The 17,035-nt window shown below is 44.4% G+C and overlaps 1 protein-coding gene across 4 annotated transcripts in view; it reads left to right on the top strand.

Moving 5' to 3' along the window:
* Positions 1–223: 223 nt before the first annotated feature.
* The window catches only part of tapt1a (transmembrane anterior posterior transformation 1a), a 112,666-nt gene continuing 95,854 nt past the window's right edge, over positions 224–17,035 (top strand). For all 4 annotated transcript variants that reach the window (XM_060927296.1, XM_060927298.1, XM_060927299.1 and 1 more), the window contains exons 1-2: positions 224–433; positions 10,926–11,074. In XM_060927296.1, the coding sequence (XP_060783279.1) occupies positions 241–433; positions 10,926–11,074 (342 nt within the window). In that variant the 5' untranslated portion in view covers positions 224–240. The remainder of the gene's footprint in view (positions 434–10,925; positions 11,075–17,035) is intronic.

Below are 17,035 nucleotides of genomic sequence, written 5' to 3' on the forward strand. Positions count from 1 at the left end.
TTGTTTGGGTTGAAATGGGTTAAACACTGGCTTGTTGATCTCCTTATTGCGACGTGATGACGTAGCGCGTAGCAGACACCCGTATTCCGACGTATTCCGTTTCCTGCGATATGATTGGTCAGCATCACGCCATCTTCTGAGCTCTGATTGGCCAAAGCTTCGACTTCCACGAGCGTGAATAGCAAAACGATGCGGAAGTAGTCGGAATGCGGGTAGGGTAAAAAACGCGTGAAATGAAAAATGGCGGAGTCTCTCTGTGGAGGTTCATCAGATGAAAAAGATCCAGACAAGGACGGTTCGGAGCGGGTGGCGCGCTCTTGGAGAAAGATGGTGGGGGCTGGCGGTGGTAAAGGCGTCCCTGAGACGGAAATGGCGGAGACTCTGGGCTGTTATGATGGGCAGTGTGGGAAAGAGGAGCGGCGTGAACACTCAGGTGAGCTTCAGCATCTGACAGCTTTCGTGCTGTGGAGACAGATTCGCCTTCTCTGTGTCATAACTTTCATATTTTTTAATTTTTATTAACATTAACTAATGGCTTAAACACAGTAAGAGTCGTTTACAGTACTGTCAGCCTTTATGTCACCTGAGTGACAGGGAGAATTAAAGAAATGTCATTGAGTCATAATAAATACAGCAGTGTTTATGACATTAAAGGTGCAATAAGCAATATTTTGTCTGTTTTAATGGTACAAATAACGTCGAAAAGTATGTAGAAAATGATAACACAATAACAGTTTCAGGTATGACCTTTGCCCAAGTCTATTATTTGGCTGAGAGAACCTCTTTGAAATATTGCTATCCGGCCCAGAACACTTGTTTGTGTTTTGAAGGGATTCTTGTCAGTCATTTTCAGAGGTGGACAGTAATGAAATACGTTTACTCGACTACTTTTTGAGCATCTGTACTTTACTTGTATTAAAGTGCATATCTTGGACCAAGGACGGCACGGTGGTGTAGTGGTTAGCGCTGTCGCCTCACAGCAAGAAGGTTCCGGGTTCGAGCCCTGTGGCCGGCGAGGGCCTTTCTGTGCGGAGTTTGCATGTTGTCCGCGTGGGTTTCCTCCAGGTGCTCCGGTTTCCCCCACAGTCCAAAGACATGCAGGTTAGGTCAACTGGTCACTCTAAGGTGGGGTTTACATTAGACCGTATCAGCGGATCATCAGATTAACGTTTTTAAAACGATTCGCGTGCACACAGCAACGCCAATACACGGATACGCTCGGCTCCGCAGGCATCCTGCGCTCCAAATCACTCCGCCCTGAACAGCGAGTGCCCTCTGGAGGGTGCGCACTCCGGCCCTGCGCAGCTCACAGAGCGCGCGAGTGAAGCGCACGAGCAGTGATTCGGGACTGAGCCGCTGTGCGCAAGTCACTTACCACTTGCAAGTGGAAGGATGGCAAGCCTAAAGACAATCATAACTACACAATGGGCAGTATTTGCATCAGTATTTGCAGTATTTTCATACTTTTATACTCTTTAATGAAAGGTGATACAAGGCGGAAGTCCGCACCGTTTTTCAGCAGTCGCGTCACATGACCAACGCCAGCGAATCAGGAAGGTGGATGTCACAGTGACGTTGTCCATTGACGACGCCAGCTAGAGCTCAGCACAGCGTATCCGCGTATCCTCAATGTTTACAAAGCACCGGACCAGACACGATCTGGATTGAATACGTGGACCCTGGCGGATTCCCGTTTCCAGGCGTTTTAATGTAAACGGACAGTGCATCCGCGAAGAAAACGAGACAGATACGGTCTAATGTAAACTTGGCCTAAATTGACTGTAGGTGTGAATGTGAGTGTGAATGGTTGTCTGTGTCTATGTGTCAGCCCTGTGATGACCTGGCGACTTGTCCAGGGTGTACCCCGCCTTTCGCCCGTAGTCAGCTGGGATAGGCTCCAGCTTGCCTGCGACCCTGTAGAACAGGATAAAGCAGCTACAGATAATGAGATGAGATGAGAAGTTCCGGTTAACTTTGGATCATCCTTGCAAATCAGTATGAGCTGAATTGCATGTTTATCGTGTTATACAGTAACACAACTAAAAAGCAGTTGAATGGCCGAGTGGGCAAACTCACAGGTCAAGGTAAAACTTGACTGGTGTTCTTGCAGCAAGTTTGAAAACATGCTGGTCCAGCATTATATCCCTGGAAGCTCTAGCTATAAATACTCCTCCATCTGGATTTATTTTTTATTTGTAATTGCTGAGTTTGAAAATTTCATGTTCCCATATGTGGCAGATCACAGAATCCAGGGACATATGTCTGCCCGGGGGCATTTTGAGTTATTGACAGATTCAGAAAGTACAGTTTCTAAGCTTTCCAATGATGCCTTCCATGTGGAGATCTGACAATATTTGAAGAATGTGTGGCCTTTTGAAAGTGTATACTTCTTAAAACAGAAAAGGGAGAAAATCGCCCTCAAAGTTTTCCATCTCAGCTACTCTGGGTGCAGGGCGGGCACATAATGGTGCTCATTTGCATGACATTAAGGAAAGCCCTACCCCCTACGAGCTAGCACGATACTACTTTCATGTAAACAAAGATCACCACGTCAATTTTCCTTCCATGCAAAGTATGCCCAACACAATTATGAAGTACAAAAATAAGTCCTAAAGTATACTTTAACGCTTTGTGGTTGAAAAATTACTCACACCGTAAGAAAGAAAGATAGCACGATGATGACACAACTAACACAACACTAGTTTCATGTAAAGCCTCGGTCACAACCGGCCGTACAGTACGCGCTCCTACGGCCGGTCTACATGCAAAAAACGCAAGAAACGCACGGAGAGCGCGCATGAAACGCACGAGAGCGCGCGTGTGATGTGCTGATTTTCGAGCCGCAGACCGGCCGCAGAGGTTCGTTGTCATGTCAAACAAACTCTACGGGCGCTTACGTTTTTTTCAGGTTGTAAGACAAACTTACGGCCAACGCGCGTCTTTCTCCGTGAACAAAAAAAAAACCGCAGCGATTTGGGAAACGCCAAAAATCACACGGCCAAAAAATCGTACGTCCGGTTGTGACCTAGGCTTAACCAAACCACAACACTCTCCGTTACATGCAAAAATAACCACACAGCCTTAGATTAATAAACTTACCCCATCAGAAAGAGAAACGGCGCCTTGCACACACCAATGCCTCCGATGGAATGTAATCCTAGAACGGTCCGTGTATCATCCGATCATTCAAGTATTCCATTCAATCTGGAAAACGAGGTTGCGGTTTTTTTTGCTAGAAATGGTTATCTCCGATGTAAATACCGTGTGTCTGTTTGCTTCGCGGTGTTTCAGCTCCTCTGCGCTCTGTTTAGTAACTCATTCCATAGTGAAATCACACGCCTGTATGCAGTTAAGTAGCCATGCGCTCAGCTCGTATCATACAGCTGATTCACGAAAAAAAAAAAAGACTTAAATCATCATGTGAATGGCCCATATGGTAATTTACCCACACCCCCCAGCAGGCTACAGTCCTGACAAAAACGAGACAGTTTGCAACAAAAAATGTATGCTTTTCCAACAAAACAATCTATTATCTGAAATACTGACTGCATTCTTCAAGATCTCAACTTGCACATGATGGAAAAAAACAAAAATCACAAATTTCGAAAAAAAAAATGCTTCTTTTGCGATTATCTCGGATTCGTTTCGGCCGACATGCGTCCCTGGATTCGGTGAGCGGTCACATGTGTGCGCTTGTAAATGAATTACCACCAGAGCAGGTATTTTAACTTCAGAATGAGTGCATAATGCCACGTTATTACTCTTTGCCAACATTTTTGTAAAGACTGTGGATTTGAGCAGCTTATTAAATGGAACAAATGAAGATTAGAACTAAGAAGAGCAAACACGTCAAATTTTTGTAAAGTTTGCACAAACTCCACGCGGGTGGCACGGTGGTGTAGTGGTTAGCGCTGTCGCCTCACAGAAAGAAGGTCTGGGGTCGAGCCCCGTGGCCGGCGAGGGCCTTTCTGTGCGGAGTTTGCATGTTCTCCCCGTGTCCGCGTGGGTTTCCTCCGGGTGCTCCGGTTTCCCCCACAGTCCAAAGACATGCAGGTTAGGCTAACTGGTAGGGCTGGGTTCAAAAGATCGATCCACGATCCGATATCGATTCGCGTTCAAAAAATACGAGACTGATTGATTCAAAAATGTGTGGATCGATCTCTTCCAGGTAGCTATAGGCACTATTTTCTCAACCGCGCAAGGACCGCTATAAAAAGCGGGTGCCGGCAAACGAAACCGAAACTTAAGAACGCGAGATGGCTGAAGCTGCACAGCTAAAATCACCGCCTGGCCTGAAAGCTGATGTATGGCATTACTTTGGATTCAAACGTTACGAGGACAGAGACGAAGTCGACAGAACAAAAGCAGTGTGCAAACTGTGCCACATAGAGGTAAAATATAGTGGAAATACAACCAATCTCCGCAACCACTTATCCAGGCACCACGCCGACACAGTTTCAGCTAAACCTGCGGCGAATCAAACTGCACTGGAGAAGGCATTTAGTGTTAAATTTCCAGCCCTATTAACTGGTGACTCTAAATTGACCGTAGGTGTGAGTGTGAGTGGTTGTCTGTGTCTCTGTGTCAGCCCTGTGATGACCTGGCAACTTGTCCAGGGTGTACCCCGCCTTTCGCCCGTAGTCAGCTGGGATAGGCTCCAGCTTGCCTGCGACCCTGTAGAACAGGATAAAGCGGCTAGAGATAATAAGATGAGATGAGATGTCCGTTTACACACTCATCCAGAAGGGTAATTTTGCACAAGGCCATCTGTCTACAGCAGAAAAAAATAAAACCCGTCTGGAAAAATCCCAAGGGAGTCTGGAGCCAGATTCGTGACGTCACCTGCGGAAGCGCCAGCAGGCTGCGAGAGCTTTGCAAGGTTTCAGTGCACAGCCTGTGTAGACCAAGTTTAGCAGCTAGCGATTTTGCATTGAAATATGGAATTGCCACCTGAGCGCAATGTTACTTCACCTTTGGATGAAGAATGTAATGTTGCTACACCCTCCTACGATACATCTGTTAACCATTTTAATAATTGCGCGATAACGTTGAAGAAATTTGCAGAAAACCACCAGGTCGTTTTCTCATAAACAAACCGGCGCTGACGTAGGATTCAGAAGGAGGCGTCCCACACGTTATGTCATGAAAATCAATGTTTGCCGGGAAATTCAAATGCCAAGTTTTTTCACAGGCGGACCAATTCGCCTCAAATGGCTTGATTTCAACTGAATTGTTCTGGTATTGCGCAAGGTAAAAAAAAAATTGCGCAAAATGTGACAGATATTTGACCAAAGTTGAATATAAAATAGGAGAATTACATTGATCTTGCTCCTGAATTTACCCGTGATATGCACTTTAATTTTTTTGTACAACCCTGATTCCAAAACAGTTGGGACAAAGTACAAATTGTAAATAAAAACGGAATGCAATAATTTACAAATTTCAAAAACTGATATTGTATTCACAATAGAACATAGACAACATATCAAATGTCGAAAGTGAGACATTTTGAAATTTCATGCCAAATATTGGCTCATTTGAAATTTCATGACAGCAACACATCTCAAAAAAGTTGGGACAGGGGCAATAAGAGGCTGGAAAAGTTAAAGGTACAAAAAAGGAACAGCTGGAGGACCAAATTGCAACTCATTAGGTCAATTGGCAATAGGTCATTAACATGACTGGGTATAAAAAGAGCATCTTGGAGTGGCAGCGGCTCTCAGAAGTAAAGATGGGAAGAGGATCACCAATCCCCCTAATTCTGCGCCGACAAATAGTGGAGCAATATCAGAAAGGAGTTCGACAGTGTAAAATTGCAAAGAGTTTGAACATATCATCATCTACAGTGCATAATATCATCAAAAGATTCAGAGAATCCGGAAGAATCTCTGTGCGTAAGGGTCAAGGCCGGAAAACCATACTGGGTGCCCGTGATCTTCGGGCCCTTAGACGGCACTGCATCACATACAGGCATGCTTCTGTATTGGAAATCACAAAATGGGCTCAGGAATATTTCTAGAGAACATTATCTGTGAACACAATTCACTGTGCCATCCGCCGTTGCCAGCTAAAACTCTATAGTTCAAAGAAGAAGCCGTATCTAAACATGATCCAGAAGCGCAGACGTCTTCTCTGGGCCAAGGCTCATTTAAAATGGACTGTGGCAAAGTGGAAAACTGTTCTGTGGTCAGACGAATCAAAATGTGAAGTTCTTTATGGAAATCAGGGACGCCGTGTCATTCGGACTAAAGAGGAGAAGGACGACCCAAGTTGTTATCAGCGCTCAGTTCAGAAGCCTGCATCTCTGATGGTATGGGGTTGCATTAGTGCGTGTGGTATGGGCAGCTTACACATCTGGAAAGACCCCATCAATGCTGAAAGGTATATCCAGGTTCTAGAGCAACATATGCTCCCATCCAGACGACGTCTCTTTCAGGGAAGACCTTGCATTTTCCAACATGACAATGCCAAACCACATACTGCATCAATTACAGCATCATGGCTGCGTAGAAGAAGGGTCCGGGTACTGAACTGGCCAGCCTGCAGTCCAGATCTTTCACCCATAGAAAACATTTGGCGCATCATAAAACGGAAGGTACGACAAAAAAGACCTAAGATAGTTGAGCAACTAGAATCCTACATTAGACAAGAATGGGTTAACATTCCTATCCCTAAACTTGAGCAACTTGTCTCCTCAGTCCCCAGACGTTTACAGACTGTTGTAAAGAGAAAAGGGGATGTCTCACAGTGGTAAACATGGCCTTGTCCCAACTTTTTTGAGATGTGTTGTTGTCATGAAATTTAAAATCACCTAATTTTTCTCTTTAAATGATACATTTTCTCAGTTTAAACATTTGATATGTCATCTATGTTCTATTCTGAATAAAAGATGGAATTTTGAAACTTCCACATCATTGCATTCCGCTTTTATTTACAATTTGTACTTTGTCCCAACTTTTTTGGAATCGGGGTTGTAAGCTTATGACTTTAACTTCACTATGTTTGAAAGGCAAATATCGTACTTTTCACTCCACTACATTTCTGTCAAGGTCCTCATTACTCGTTACTATGAAGCAGATTTGAAAGTGGATGTTTTTTGTTTTCTTTTCTAAAACGTGATGGTTTTTTCGCAGGTGACACTGAGACAGCCGATCAGTAATCACTAGGGTCACGTCACATCCATAGACTGTATAAAATCAAGTTCGGTGATTTCTCAGCAGCGTTATTTGAAGACGATCAGTTGATGGCAGAATGGAACGAGGCGGTTCTTCTGGAGAATGCACACACTCATGGCCAGACCTAGAACCCATGTTTCAATTTTCTGAAAGGATTAAAGATTAAATGTTTGCCGAAAATGAACCACATCACGGCCTACAAAATCTCGCCGCCCAACCTGCGGGAGCGTATTGAGGTATATACAGTGCTGAGCGTAAATGAGTGCACCCCCTTTGAAAAGTAACATTTTAAACAATATCTCAATGAACACAAACAATTTCCAAAATGTTGACAAGACAAAGTTTAATATAACATCTGTTTAACTTATAACGTGAAAGTAAGGTTAATAATGTAAACTTAGATTACACATTTTTCAGTTTTACTCAAATTAGGGTGGTGCAAAAATGAGTACACCCCACAACAAAAACTACTACATCTAGTACTTTGTATGGCCTCCATGATTTTTAATGACGGCACCAAGTCTTCTAGGCATGGAATGAACAAGTTGGCGACATTTTGCAACATCAATCTTTTTCCATTCTTCAACAACGACCTCTTTTAGTGACTGGATGCTGGATGGAGAGTGATGCTCAACTTGTCTCTTCAGAATTCCCCAAAGAAAATAATTTCTTTACACCACAAAGGTGAAGGCTACAAGAAGATCAGCAAAGCTTTACTTATCAGTCAGAATACTGTAGCAAAAGTGGTGGAAAAATTTAAGAAAGATGGAACTGCAACCATCTCACAGAGACGTCCAGGTCGTCCACGGAAGTTAACACCTCGACAGGAGCGTCTTCTGATGAGAAGGGTTGAAGAAAATCGGCATGCAAGTTCACTGCAGTTATCTAAAGAAGTAGAAAGCCAAACTGGGGTGACTATTTCCTGTGACACAATACTGCGTACACTGCAGAGGAATGGCATGCATGGATGCCGTCCACGAAAGAAGCCTCTCCTAAAGCCCAGGCACAAAAAAGCCCGCCTAGAGTTTGCCAGGGCCCATGCTGACAAAGATGAAGACTACTGGGACTCTATACTCTGGAGTGATGAGACCAAGATAAATGTTTTTGGAACTGATGGCTTCAAAACTGTATGGCGTCACAAAGGTGAGGAATACAAAGGAAAATGCCTGGTGCCTACAGTGAAACATGGTGGTGGCAGTGTCCTTATGTGGGGCTGCATGAGTGCTGCTGGTGTCGGGGAGCTGCATTTCATTGATGGCATCATGAATTCACAGATGTATTGCTCTATACTGAAAGAGAAGATGCTACCATCACTCCATGCCCTTGGTCGTTGTGCACTTTTCCAACATGACTAAACACACATCTAAGGCCACTGTTGGATTTCTGAAGAAGAACAGGGTGAAGGTGATTTAGTGGCCAAGTATGTCTCCTGATCTGAACCCAATCGAACACCTATGGGGAATTCTGAAGAGACGAGTTGAGCATCACTCTCCATCCAGCATCCAGTCACTAAAAGAGGTCGTTGTTGAAGAATGGAAAAAGATTGATGTTGCAAAATGTCACCAACTTGTTCATTCCATGCCTAGAAGACTTGGGCCGAATCCCATTTCACCCCTTGGACCAACCCCTTAGCCCTTCCCCTCCATTTTGCGCGTTCACGTGAAGGGGTAGGGGTATCCCAATCCCAGTTAACGCGGAGGGGTAGGGGAAGGGGGAGGGCTTCTGTACCCCTCCAAACGGAGATTTTCCTGGAGCTGACTCCGAACGAAGGGGTTTGAGTGATTTCCCACAATGCCATGCGGATTTCAGAAAGATGGCGGTTCCCGCGGCGAAAGATTGTCATAAATGTATTTTCTCCATTATTTACATGTTTTAAGTTGTTATCCAGAGGAAACACGCCGCTTGATTCGCTTTCGAGCTGAGAATGAGCAGCGATTTCTGAAATCCAAGCTGCTGCTAAAAAGCTTTGGGAGTGAGTATTGTTTTCGGTTGCTTTACTGCGTACGTTTTGTTCTGTTATTCTCGCTTTTATTGTTTACATGAGTGTTCTGACACCTCATTCTGTCGGATGTGGTGCACGAAGCGCCAAAGATATCCCATTCAGTGGTGTTAGTTAACAAATCACACCCTGCCAGCAGAGATTTCTGTTCTGGCTCTGACTGTAGCGGCTGGTCGCAGCCAATGACGCATTTGGTCGCGTTTTGCTAACGTAAACGCTGACGGAGGTACGCGATGACGTATGCGATCGTTGAAGGGCTATCCCAATATGTAAGGGTTGAATTTCAAGCCCTATCCCTTGTAGCTCAGTTTCAAGGGGAAGGGCCAAGGGGAAGGCGGAGGGGAAGGCGGAGGGGTAGGGGTAGAAATTAGAATTGGGATTGGGCCTTGGTGCCGTCATTAAAAATCATGGAGGCCATACAAAGTACTAGATGTAGTAGTTTTTGTTGTGGGGTGTACTCATTTTTGCACCACCCTAATTTGAGTAAAACTGAAAAACGTGTAATCTAAGTTTATATTATTAACCTTACTTTCACGTTATAAGTTAAACAGATGTTATATTAAACTTTGTCTTGTCAACATTTTGGAAATTGTTTGTGTTCATTGAGATAGTGTTTAAAATGTTACTTTTCAAAGGGGGTGCACTCATTTACGCTGAGCACTGTACGTAAACGTTTTATTCCAAGAGAAAGCTTGCAGTGAAGTTGTCTGTGCTTTTAGAGCTAGCGAGAACGTCGCTATGCGGTCTGGTTAGTCAAAGGATTTTCTATGGATTTGCCCGCCAAGTTGCCATCGCCTTGTCCACGGCTAACGTTAACACATAGCTAGTTAACTTGGACACTGTTAGTTACGCTAACATGAATAACGTTAACTTATCTGAAGTCCTTTCACGCTTCCGGATAGAAAATGTCCTGAAACGTCGTCCCATGAAGTCCAATAATGACTTTATTGCCTGGAAACAGGCTTCCAAGTGTTTTCATAACTGTGTACATGAAAGTATCCGTCGTTATTTCTATACTCTTCACTGCAGAATTAAAGAACTCCTCCAAGCTTGTATTGAAATATTGTCTGTTTTTGTTCTTATTCCCGTCAGAAGTTAATCATAGCGTTCCACGCTTGCATCACAACGAGACGTTGCTAGCATAGTTACAGTGGTTTAAAAAAAACCAAAAAAAAGTTGCCTCATTTCTCATTCCTGTTTTCCGACAACCTTCAATATCCATGTTAATGAGAAATCCGTTGTAAAAGGAAACATTATTCAGAGTCCCAGAACGCAATGCAGCTCCATGACGCAGTCGCGCTGAGTTACGACACAGACTCGCCTCGGCTAGTCAGCGTTCGACGAGATGACGGGCAGGATATGTGATGGTGTCGATGCTGTTATTAGAAGGAAAGCTGACACTTTGGAAGAGTGCAGAGAGCGAGCAGAACTGGCTGACGGATTAAAGCGCCGCTGCATCAGCAATGTGAAAATAGACCGGATATTATTAGAAATTAGAAGTTTAAACGAAGAAATGGTGTCTGAGGTTTATTTTATAGTGAAATTCTTTTCAAATTTAACTACTTTTTGTTTTTTTTAAAGTTTGTTGGTCTGTTTTCTCTTCTTCCGTTACGCTTTACGTTAAACCCTGACTTTCTTGAGTGTGCGTGATTTCTACGTACCGTATGGGGGGTAAAACATTGTGAAATGAATAGAGAATGCGGTAACGGGTTTGTTTGTTTGTTTGTTTGTTTTCCTTCCTTCCTGCGCAGATGAAGAGGACGCAGATGAGCCGTCTCTTTTGAGGTTCATGTGTGCCGAGTTGACCAGAGGCTACTTCCTGGAGCACAACGAGGCCAAGTATACGGAGCGCAGAGAGAGAGTGTACACGTGCATGAGGATCCCTAAAGAGCTGGAGAAGGTGGACTTGGCATACACACTGTCCCAGTTTCTCATTCACACACGACGGCACACCTTATCTCATTTATTCTCTCTCTCGCTTTCTCATACACACCCTGAAGTCAAACCACACTTGTTCACTCGCTCTAACGGACTTTGGTCAGCTTTTTAGTTTCACAATAGTTCTGTCCTTGACTGATTCTCTCAGGCCGTTGTGAATCATGCACAAAGTACAGCGACAAGTAGGGTGCCAATAAAAAATGAAGTTATCTATTTCTCAAGTCTCCCCCCCCCCCCCCCCCCCCAAGTTTTTTTTCCTTTGGGCTAAATGTGCCCAAATCCAGAATCCAGGGACACATGTCTGCCCGGGGGCATTTTGAGTTATTGACAGATTCAGAAAGTACAGTTTCTAAGCTTTCCAATGATGCCTTCCATGTGGAGATCTGACAATATTTGAAGAATGTGTGGCCTTTTGAAAGTGTATACTTCTTAAAACAGAAAAGGGAGAAAATCGCCCTCAAAGTTTTCCATCTCAGCTACTCTGGGTGTAGGGCGGGCACATAATGCTGCTCATTTGCATGACATTAAGGAAAGCCCTACCCCCTACGAGCTAGCACGATACTACTTTCATGTAAACAAAGATCACCACGTCAATTTTCCTTCCATGCAAAGTATGCCCAACACAATTATGAAGTACAAAAATAAGTCCTAAAGTATACTTTAACGTTTTGTGGTTGAAAAATTACTCACACCGTAAGAAAGAAAGATAGCACGATGATGACACAACTAACACAACACTAGTTTCATGTAAAGCCTCGGTCACAACCGGCCGTACAGTACGCGCTCCTACGGCCGGTCTACATGCAAAAAACGCACGGAGAGCGCGCGTGTGATGTGCTGATTTTCGAGCCGCAGACCGGCCGCAGAGGTTCTTTGTCATGTCAAACAAACTCTACGGGCGCTTACGTTTTTTTTCAGGTTGCAAGACAAACTTACAGCCAACGTGCGTCTTTCTCCATGAACAAAAAAAAAAAAAGCAGCGATTTGGGGAAACGCCAAAAATCACACGGCCAAAAAATCGTACGTCCGGTTGTGACCTAGGCTTAACCAAACCACAACACTCTCCGTTACATGCAAAAATAACCACACAGCCTTAGATTAATAAACTTACCCCATCAGAAAGAGAAACGGCGCCTTGCACACACCAATGCCTCCGATGGAATGTAATCCTAGCTTCCTTTTGGTTGGGTTTTTTTTGCTAGAAATGGTGATCTCCGATGTAAAAACCGTGCATCTGTTTGCTTCGCGGTGTTTCAGCTCCTCTGCGCGCTGTTTAGCTTGCTCATTCCATAGTGAAATCACACGCCTGTATGCAGCTTAAGTAGCCACGAGCTCAGCTCGTATCATACAGGTGATTCACGAAAAAAAAAAAGACTTAAATCATCATGTGAATGGCCCATATGGTAATTTACCCACCCCCCCCAGCAGGCTACAGTCCTGACAAAAACGAGACAATTTGCAACAAAAAATGTATGCTTTTCCAACAAAACAATCTATTATCTGAAATACTGATTGCATTCTTCAAGATCTCAACTTGCACATGATGGGAAAAAAACAAAAATCACAAATTTCGAAAAAAAAATGCTTCTTTTACGATTATCTCGGATTCGTTTCGGCCGACGTGTCCCTGGATTTGGTGAGGCGTCACATATTTTGTGTTCCAAACGATCGCCTTTTTTTGCGAACGTTTGGAACACGTTTTTGTACTGACTCGATAATGTAGAAGTCATAAAATAGAAATCTACCACAAAAAGTTTGTATGGGGGCGCCAAGACTTTTGCACAGCAGCATAACTCAAAAACTAATGAACGGATTTGGATGAAATTTGGTGTCCAGCTTTAGTATTATCCTAGGTTCGAGTGATTTGATTTTGATGTTGCTAACATGTGGCTTGGTGGAGAGACGCTCCATCGAGTGGTGTTCTAGTTTTATTTACTTCATTTGACAAACATGGCATCAACGGAATATATTACACGTTCAGCTGCTTTCTCTTACCTTTTGTGAACTGTGCTCTTCATTACACACACACACACACACACACACACACACACACACACACATTGAACGGTCATTAGGCACGTTGTTTTTGGATCCAGTCCGCCATCTAGTGGTAATAAACACCCGACAACACAACAACCAGGCATTTCTGTAGCCTGGCTAACGCGACTTCAAAGCTCTGCGAGCTATTGGTCTGGCCAAGATATTAAGCCCAACCGTTTCCCAGAGTCCGTGGTTGACCCGCCTCCCTGAAATGCCTCAGTTTGCTACTGGTCGAAGCCAGAAAAGGCTGTGACGAAGCTTAAACCAATCACATCACTCTTTCCTCTGACGTATGTGACGCGACGGGGCTAACTGGTAGATTAAACTCTTACCGAAGCCGGTCGGGAGCAAGGCGAAAACGTCCTTCCTTTCAATAAATACCTCCAGGGCTGCTCTTTGCTCCGTTTTCAATGAGAACTTGCTCCATGTTCGTAATGTTTCTAGTGAATGAAGCGCTTCCGGCATAGATTCTGTAAACAATCTATGGCTTCCGGTCTCAGTTCTACTACGTCAGTGCCTTGAACACGCCTCTACCCAGGGCCGTTGGAGATGCTCAAAGTTGATTGGCTCCCGATTTTTCGGGAGCTTGGAAGAGCCGTAGATAGCTTGCCTTGCCAGACTAAGCTCGCAACAGGCCCTTGTGTTGCGTCACACTTACAGTAGGATGGGCGGGCCCACGCTAGCATTTCTGAGTCTTTTTTGGGTCCAGGCTGCGCGCGCAATTTTCGCTTACGTATGAATGACGTTTACTGCGAAGGGGTCTATGGGCAGCGCCATTGTTTCTGAGTCCAGGCTGTGCACGCATCCTAGCAACGGTCGTTTTTTTTACAAACATGCGAAGGGGTCTATAAGAGAGCACTTTTCAGATTAAAAAACAAACCATAATGAAGGCTACTGGATTTTGGTGCAAAATTAAGAAACAAGTGTGACAAAGTGTCCAGAAGAACTGTGGCTGGTTCTGTTAGACGCTCAGTAAAACCTACAGCTCATTTCCTTATCAAACTGCACTCATTGGACCTGAGACTGCTTTTTTTTTTTTTTTAAAGCAAAGGGTCGTCTCACATCAAATACTTTATTTATTTATTTATTATGGCTTACTGCTTATATTATTTTTTTGTTCCATGTTATAATGTTTCATTTCATTATCTTTAAAGGTCCCATGGCATGGTGGTTTGTTGATGCTTTAAACGGGCTCGTGGAGGCTTCCGGATGTTATATCCGCAGCCTTTCTCGAAATGAACCCTCGGAACGTAGATATAGCCTCCTGGAAGAAAGCCCCATTTCAGCGCTTTTCCCAGTGCGTCGTTTTGCTCATGAGAAGCAGGAGGTGGGGAAGGGTAGAGGGTGGGGGCTTGGCATGGAGGGAGGGGCTGCCGTCTGCCTTCCAAGCCGGCCGAGAGCGCTCCTCGTTGGGCACGGCCAGGCGGGCGAATGCCCTGGTCCGTCCGCCCTGTCTAAAAAAAAAAAAAAAAAAAAAAAAAAAGGTACAACTCGAGCCCATGGTAAAACTGGGACTTTGTCGGGTTTTTTTCAGCCTGAGGCCCATGGTAAAACTGAGCAGTTTTACCATGGAGGAGTGGGGACTTTGCCGTTTCCTCCCCCCAACTCGCCCCTGGGAGAACCGCTGCCTCCACGGGCGGCCGGTGCCGCTGGAGGGCCGCCCGCGCGACCTCGGCTCCCGACAAAAGATTGGATCTAGGGCTGACTTTCAATGGATCGCAGCGATGGAGCTGCTCTGCCACTCACGACACCCCGGCCCAGAATCAGGGAAAAATACCCCGCGCTGACGTCATTAAGGTGCGACGCGAGGAAATGAAATAAATTCAACAAATGTTTGGGGTTTTACTGAACAAACAAACAAATAAAATGAACGAGTGACTTAAAAAAAGAATGTGGGTGTCTTTGTAAAAACTGTTTTGATTGGCTATTATAACAGAGGTAGCGCAGAGTACCTGGCTAACTGCAGGAAGCGGTTAGCTGCACAGCTAATGTAGCCATTGCAAACACACCGATTTTAAAACACAGCAAAACGACTTAACTGTTATACACTTACTTGTTCGGTGTTTGTGGCTGATGCGGCAGGGATGCTTGGTACGGACCCAGGCTTCAGTGACCGTTGATGTGCAAAACCTGCCCTGTACTGTCCCAAGTTGTGGAAACATTCATCAGGAAAATGCTTCCGACAAACATCCACCGTCTTAGGTAGACTCGACGGCGTATTATTGGAGTAAATAAAATTAAGCCACTGCGTCTTCAGGGGCTCTCCCGTCGGCAGTAAAAACAGACTCTTTTCTGTGTTGTCACATCCATGTACAGCGCAATTTCCATGTTTCGCTCGCTTAGGTGATGCCATGTTGTTGTGTCCTCCCTCTATGGTCTCCTCACTCCAACTGGGCGGGGCAATCCATACAGTGGGTGGGAATCCAGAGGGGGGGCGTGGGGATCATCTCCCTTGCTGACGTAGTAAAGGGAAGAGCTTATCAATGTGCCGTTTTGACACGCCATTCTCAAATGTTGGGCATAGTTTGGTTTACATATTATGAAATTTCTAGCCACTGGGGTGACTTAAGAAGGTCAGAGGAACTCATTTTAACGTTAAAAAACCTCAGAAAGTGAAAATTTCATGCCATTTAGCCATTTTTAGTCTCCAGCATTTCTTTACATGTGCCTCAGACTTCTGCACCCAGTACTGTGTGTTGGGAACAAACGGAGGCGAGAACATAACCGCCTCGAGAAAAAAAAAAAAACCGTTAACAAAGGTAATAACGTCATGCCACAGTGCTGTTGAATTCTCAAATCTGATTGGTCAGATGTTGTTGTTGATCAATCTTCTATAACGGCAGCTTTGACCGTGCATCCATCTGTAATTCATATCACAGGTTTGTTTGTATTCGTTTTAATGTTTCTATAGTAACAGCCTGTTCATGGGGACATGCCTTATAATCCGAGCGCCGTGATAAACTGATACCAAACACCAATAGTGTGTAATCAGTGATGTGGTGATGTTTACCGTTTGGAGACGGTTGTTTAATATTTCTGGAAGGAGTCTCCAGTGTTGGCGCGGTCAGCGAGTTCTCCGTCACTGGAAAAGGACACTTCTGGATGCGATGTACAGAGCGTTCTAATTAACGTCTTGTACAGCAGTTCTGTATTCAAACTGGACGCATGCATTCAAAAGAGTTTTGGGAAAACTATGATGAAGGACACGGGTATACTTTTTAATTTTTTTTAATTAAAAAAACAAACTCTCTACAATTTGTATTACTCACAACTGTAGAAACAGGTTCAAATCCATTGTGATGTTGAAAGTAATCAGCATTTATTACGTTACAGGCATTTAGATTAGATAGAATTTTATTGATCCCTTTGGGCGGGTTCCCTCAGGGAAATTAAGATTCCAGCAGCATCATTACAGATAAACAGAGAAAATAAATAGAGAAAACTTCTAGATAAATTAAGTATTTACATATACAAATATAAAAAGAATAAGATATGGGGAAGAGAGGAAGGGGGGGGGGGGGGCGGCAGGAGAGATATTGCACTTTATATTGCACATTGTCCAGTATTGCTTATTGTTAGGCTAGGCTACTGCTCCTTCCCGTCCTCTGTCCTCCTGTTACCCCTCCTCCCCCCCAGAGAGGAGTTGTACAGTCTGATGGCGTGAGGGACAAAAGAGTTTTTAAGTCTGTTCGTCCTGCACTTGGGAAGGAGCATTCTGTCACTGAACAGGCTCCTCTGGTTGCTGATGACGGTGTGCAGAGGGTGACTGGCATCGTCCATGATGTTCAATAGTTTGTCCATAGTCCTCTTCTCCGCCACCGGCACCAGAGTCTCCAGCTTCACGCCGACCACAGAGCCGGCCCGCCTGATCAGTTTGTCCAGC

Source organism: Neoarius graeffei, chromosome 8 (assembly GCF_027579695.1).
Source record: "Neoarius graeffei isolate fNeoGra1 chromosome 8, fNeoGra1.pri, whole genome shotgun sequence".
Classification (NCBI taxonomy): Eukaryota; Metazoa; Chordata; class Actinopteri; order Siluriformes; family Ariidae; genus Neoarius; species Neoarius graeffei.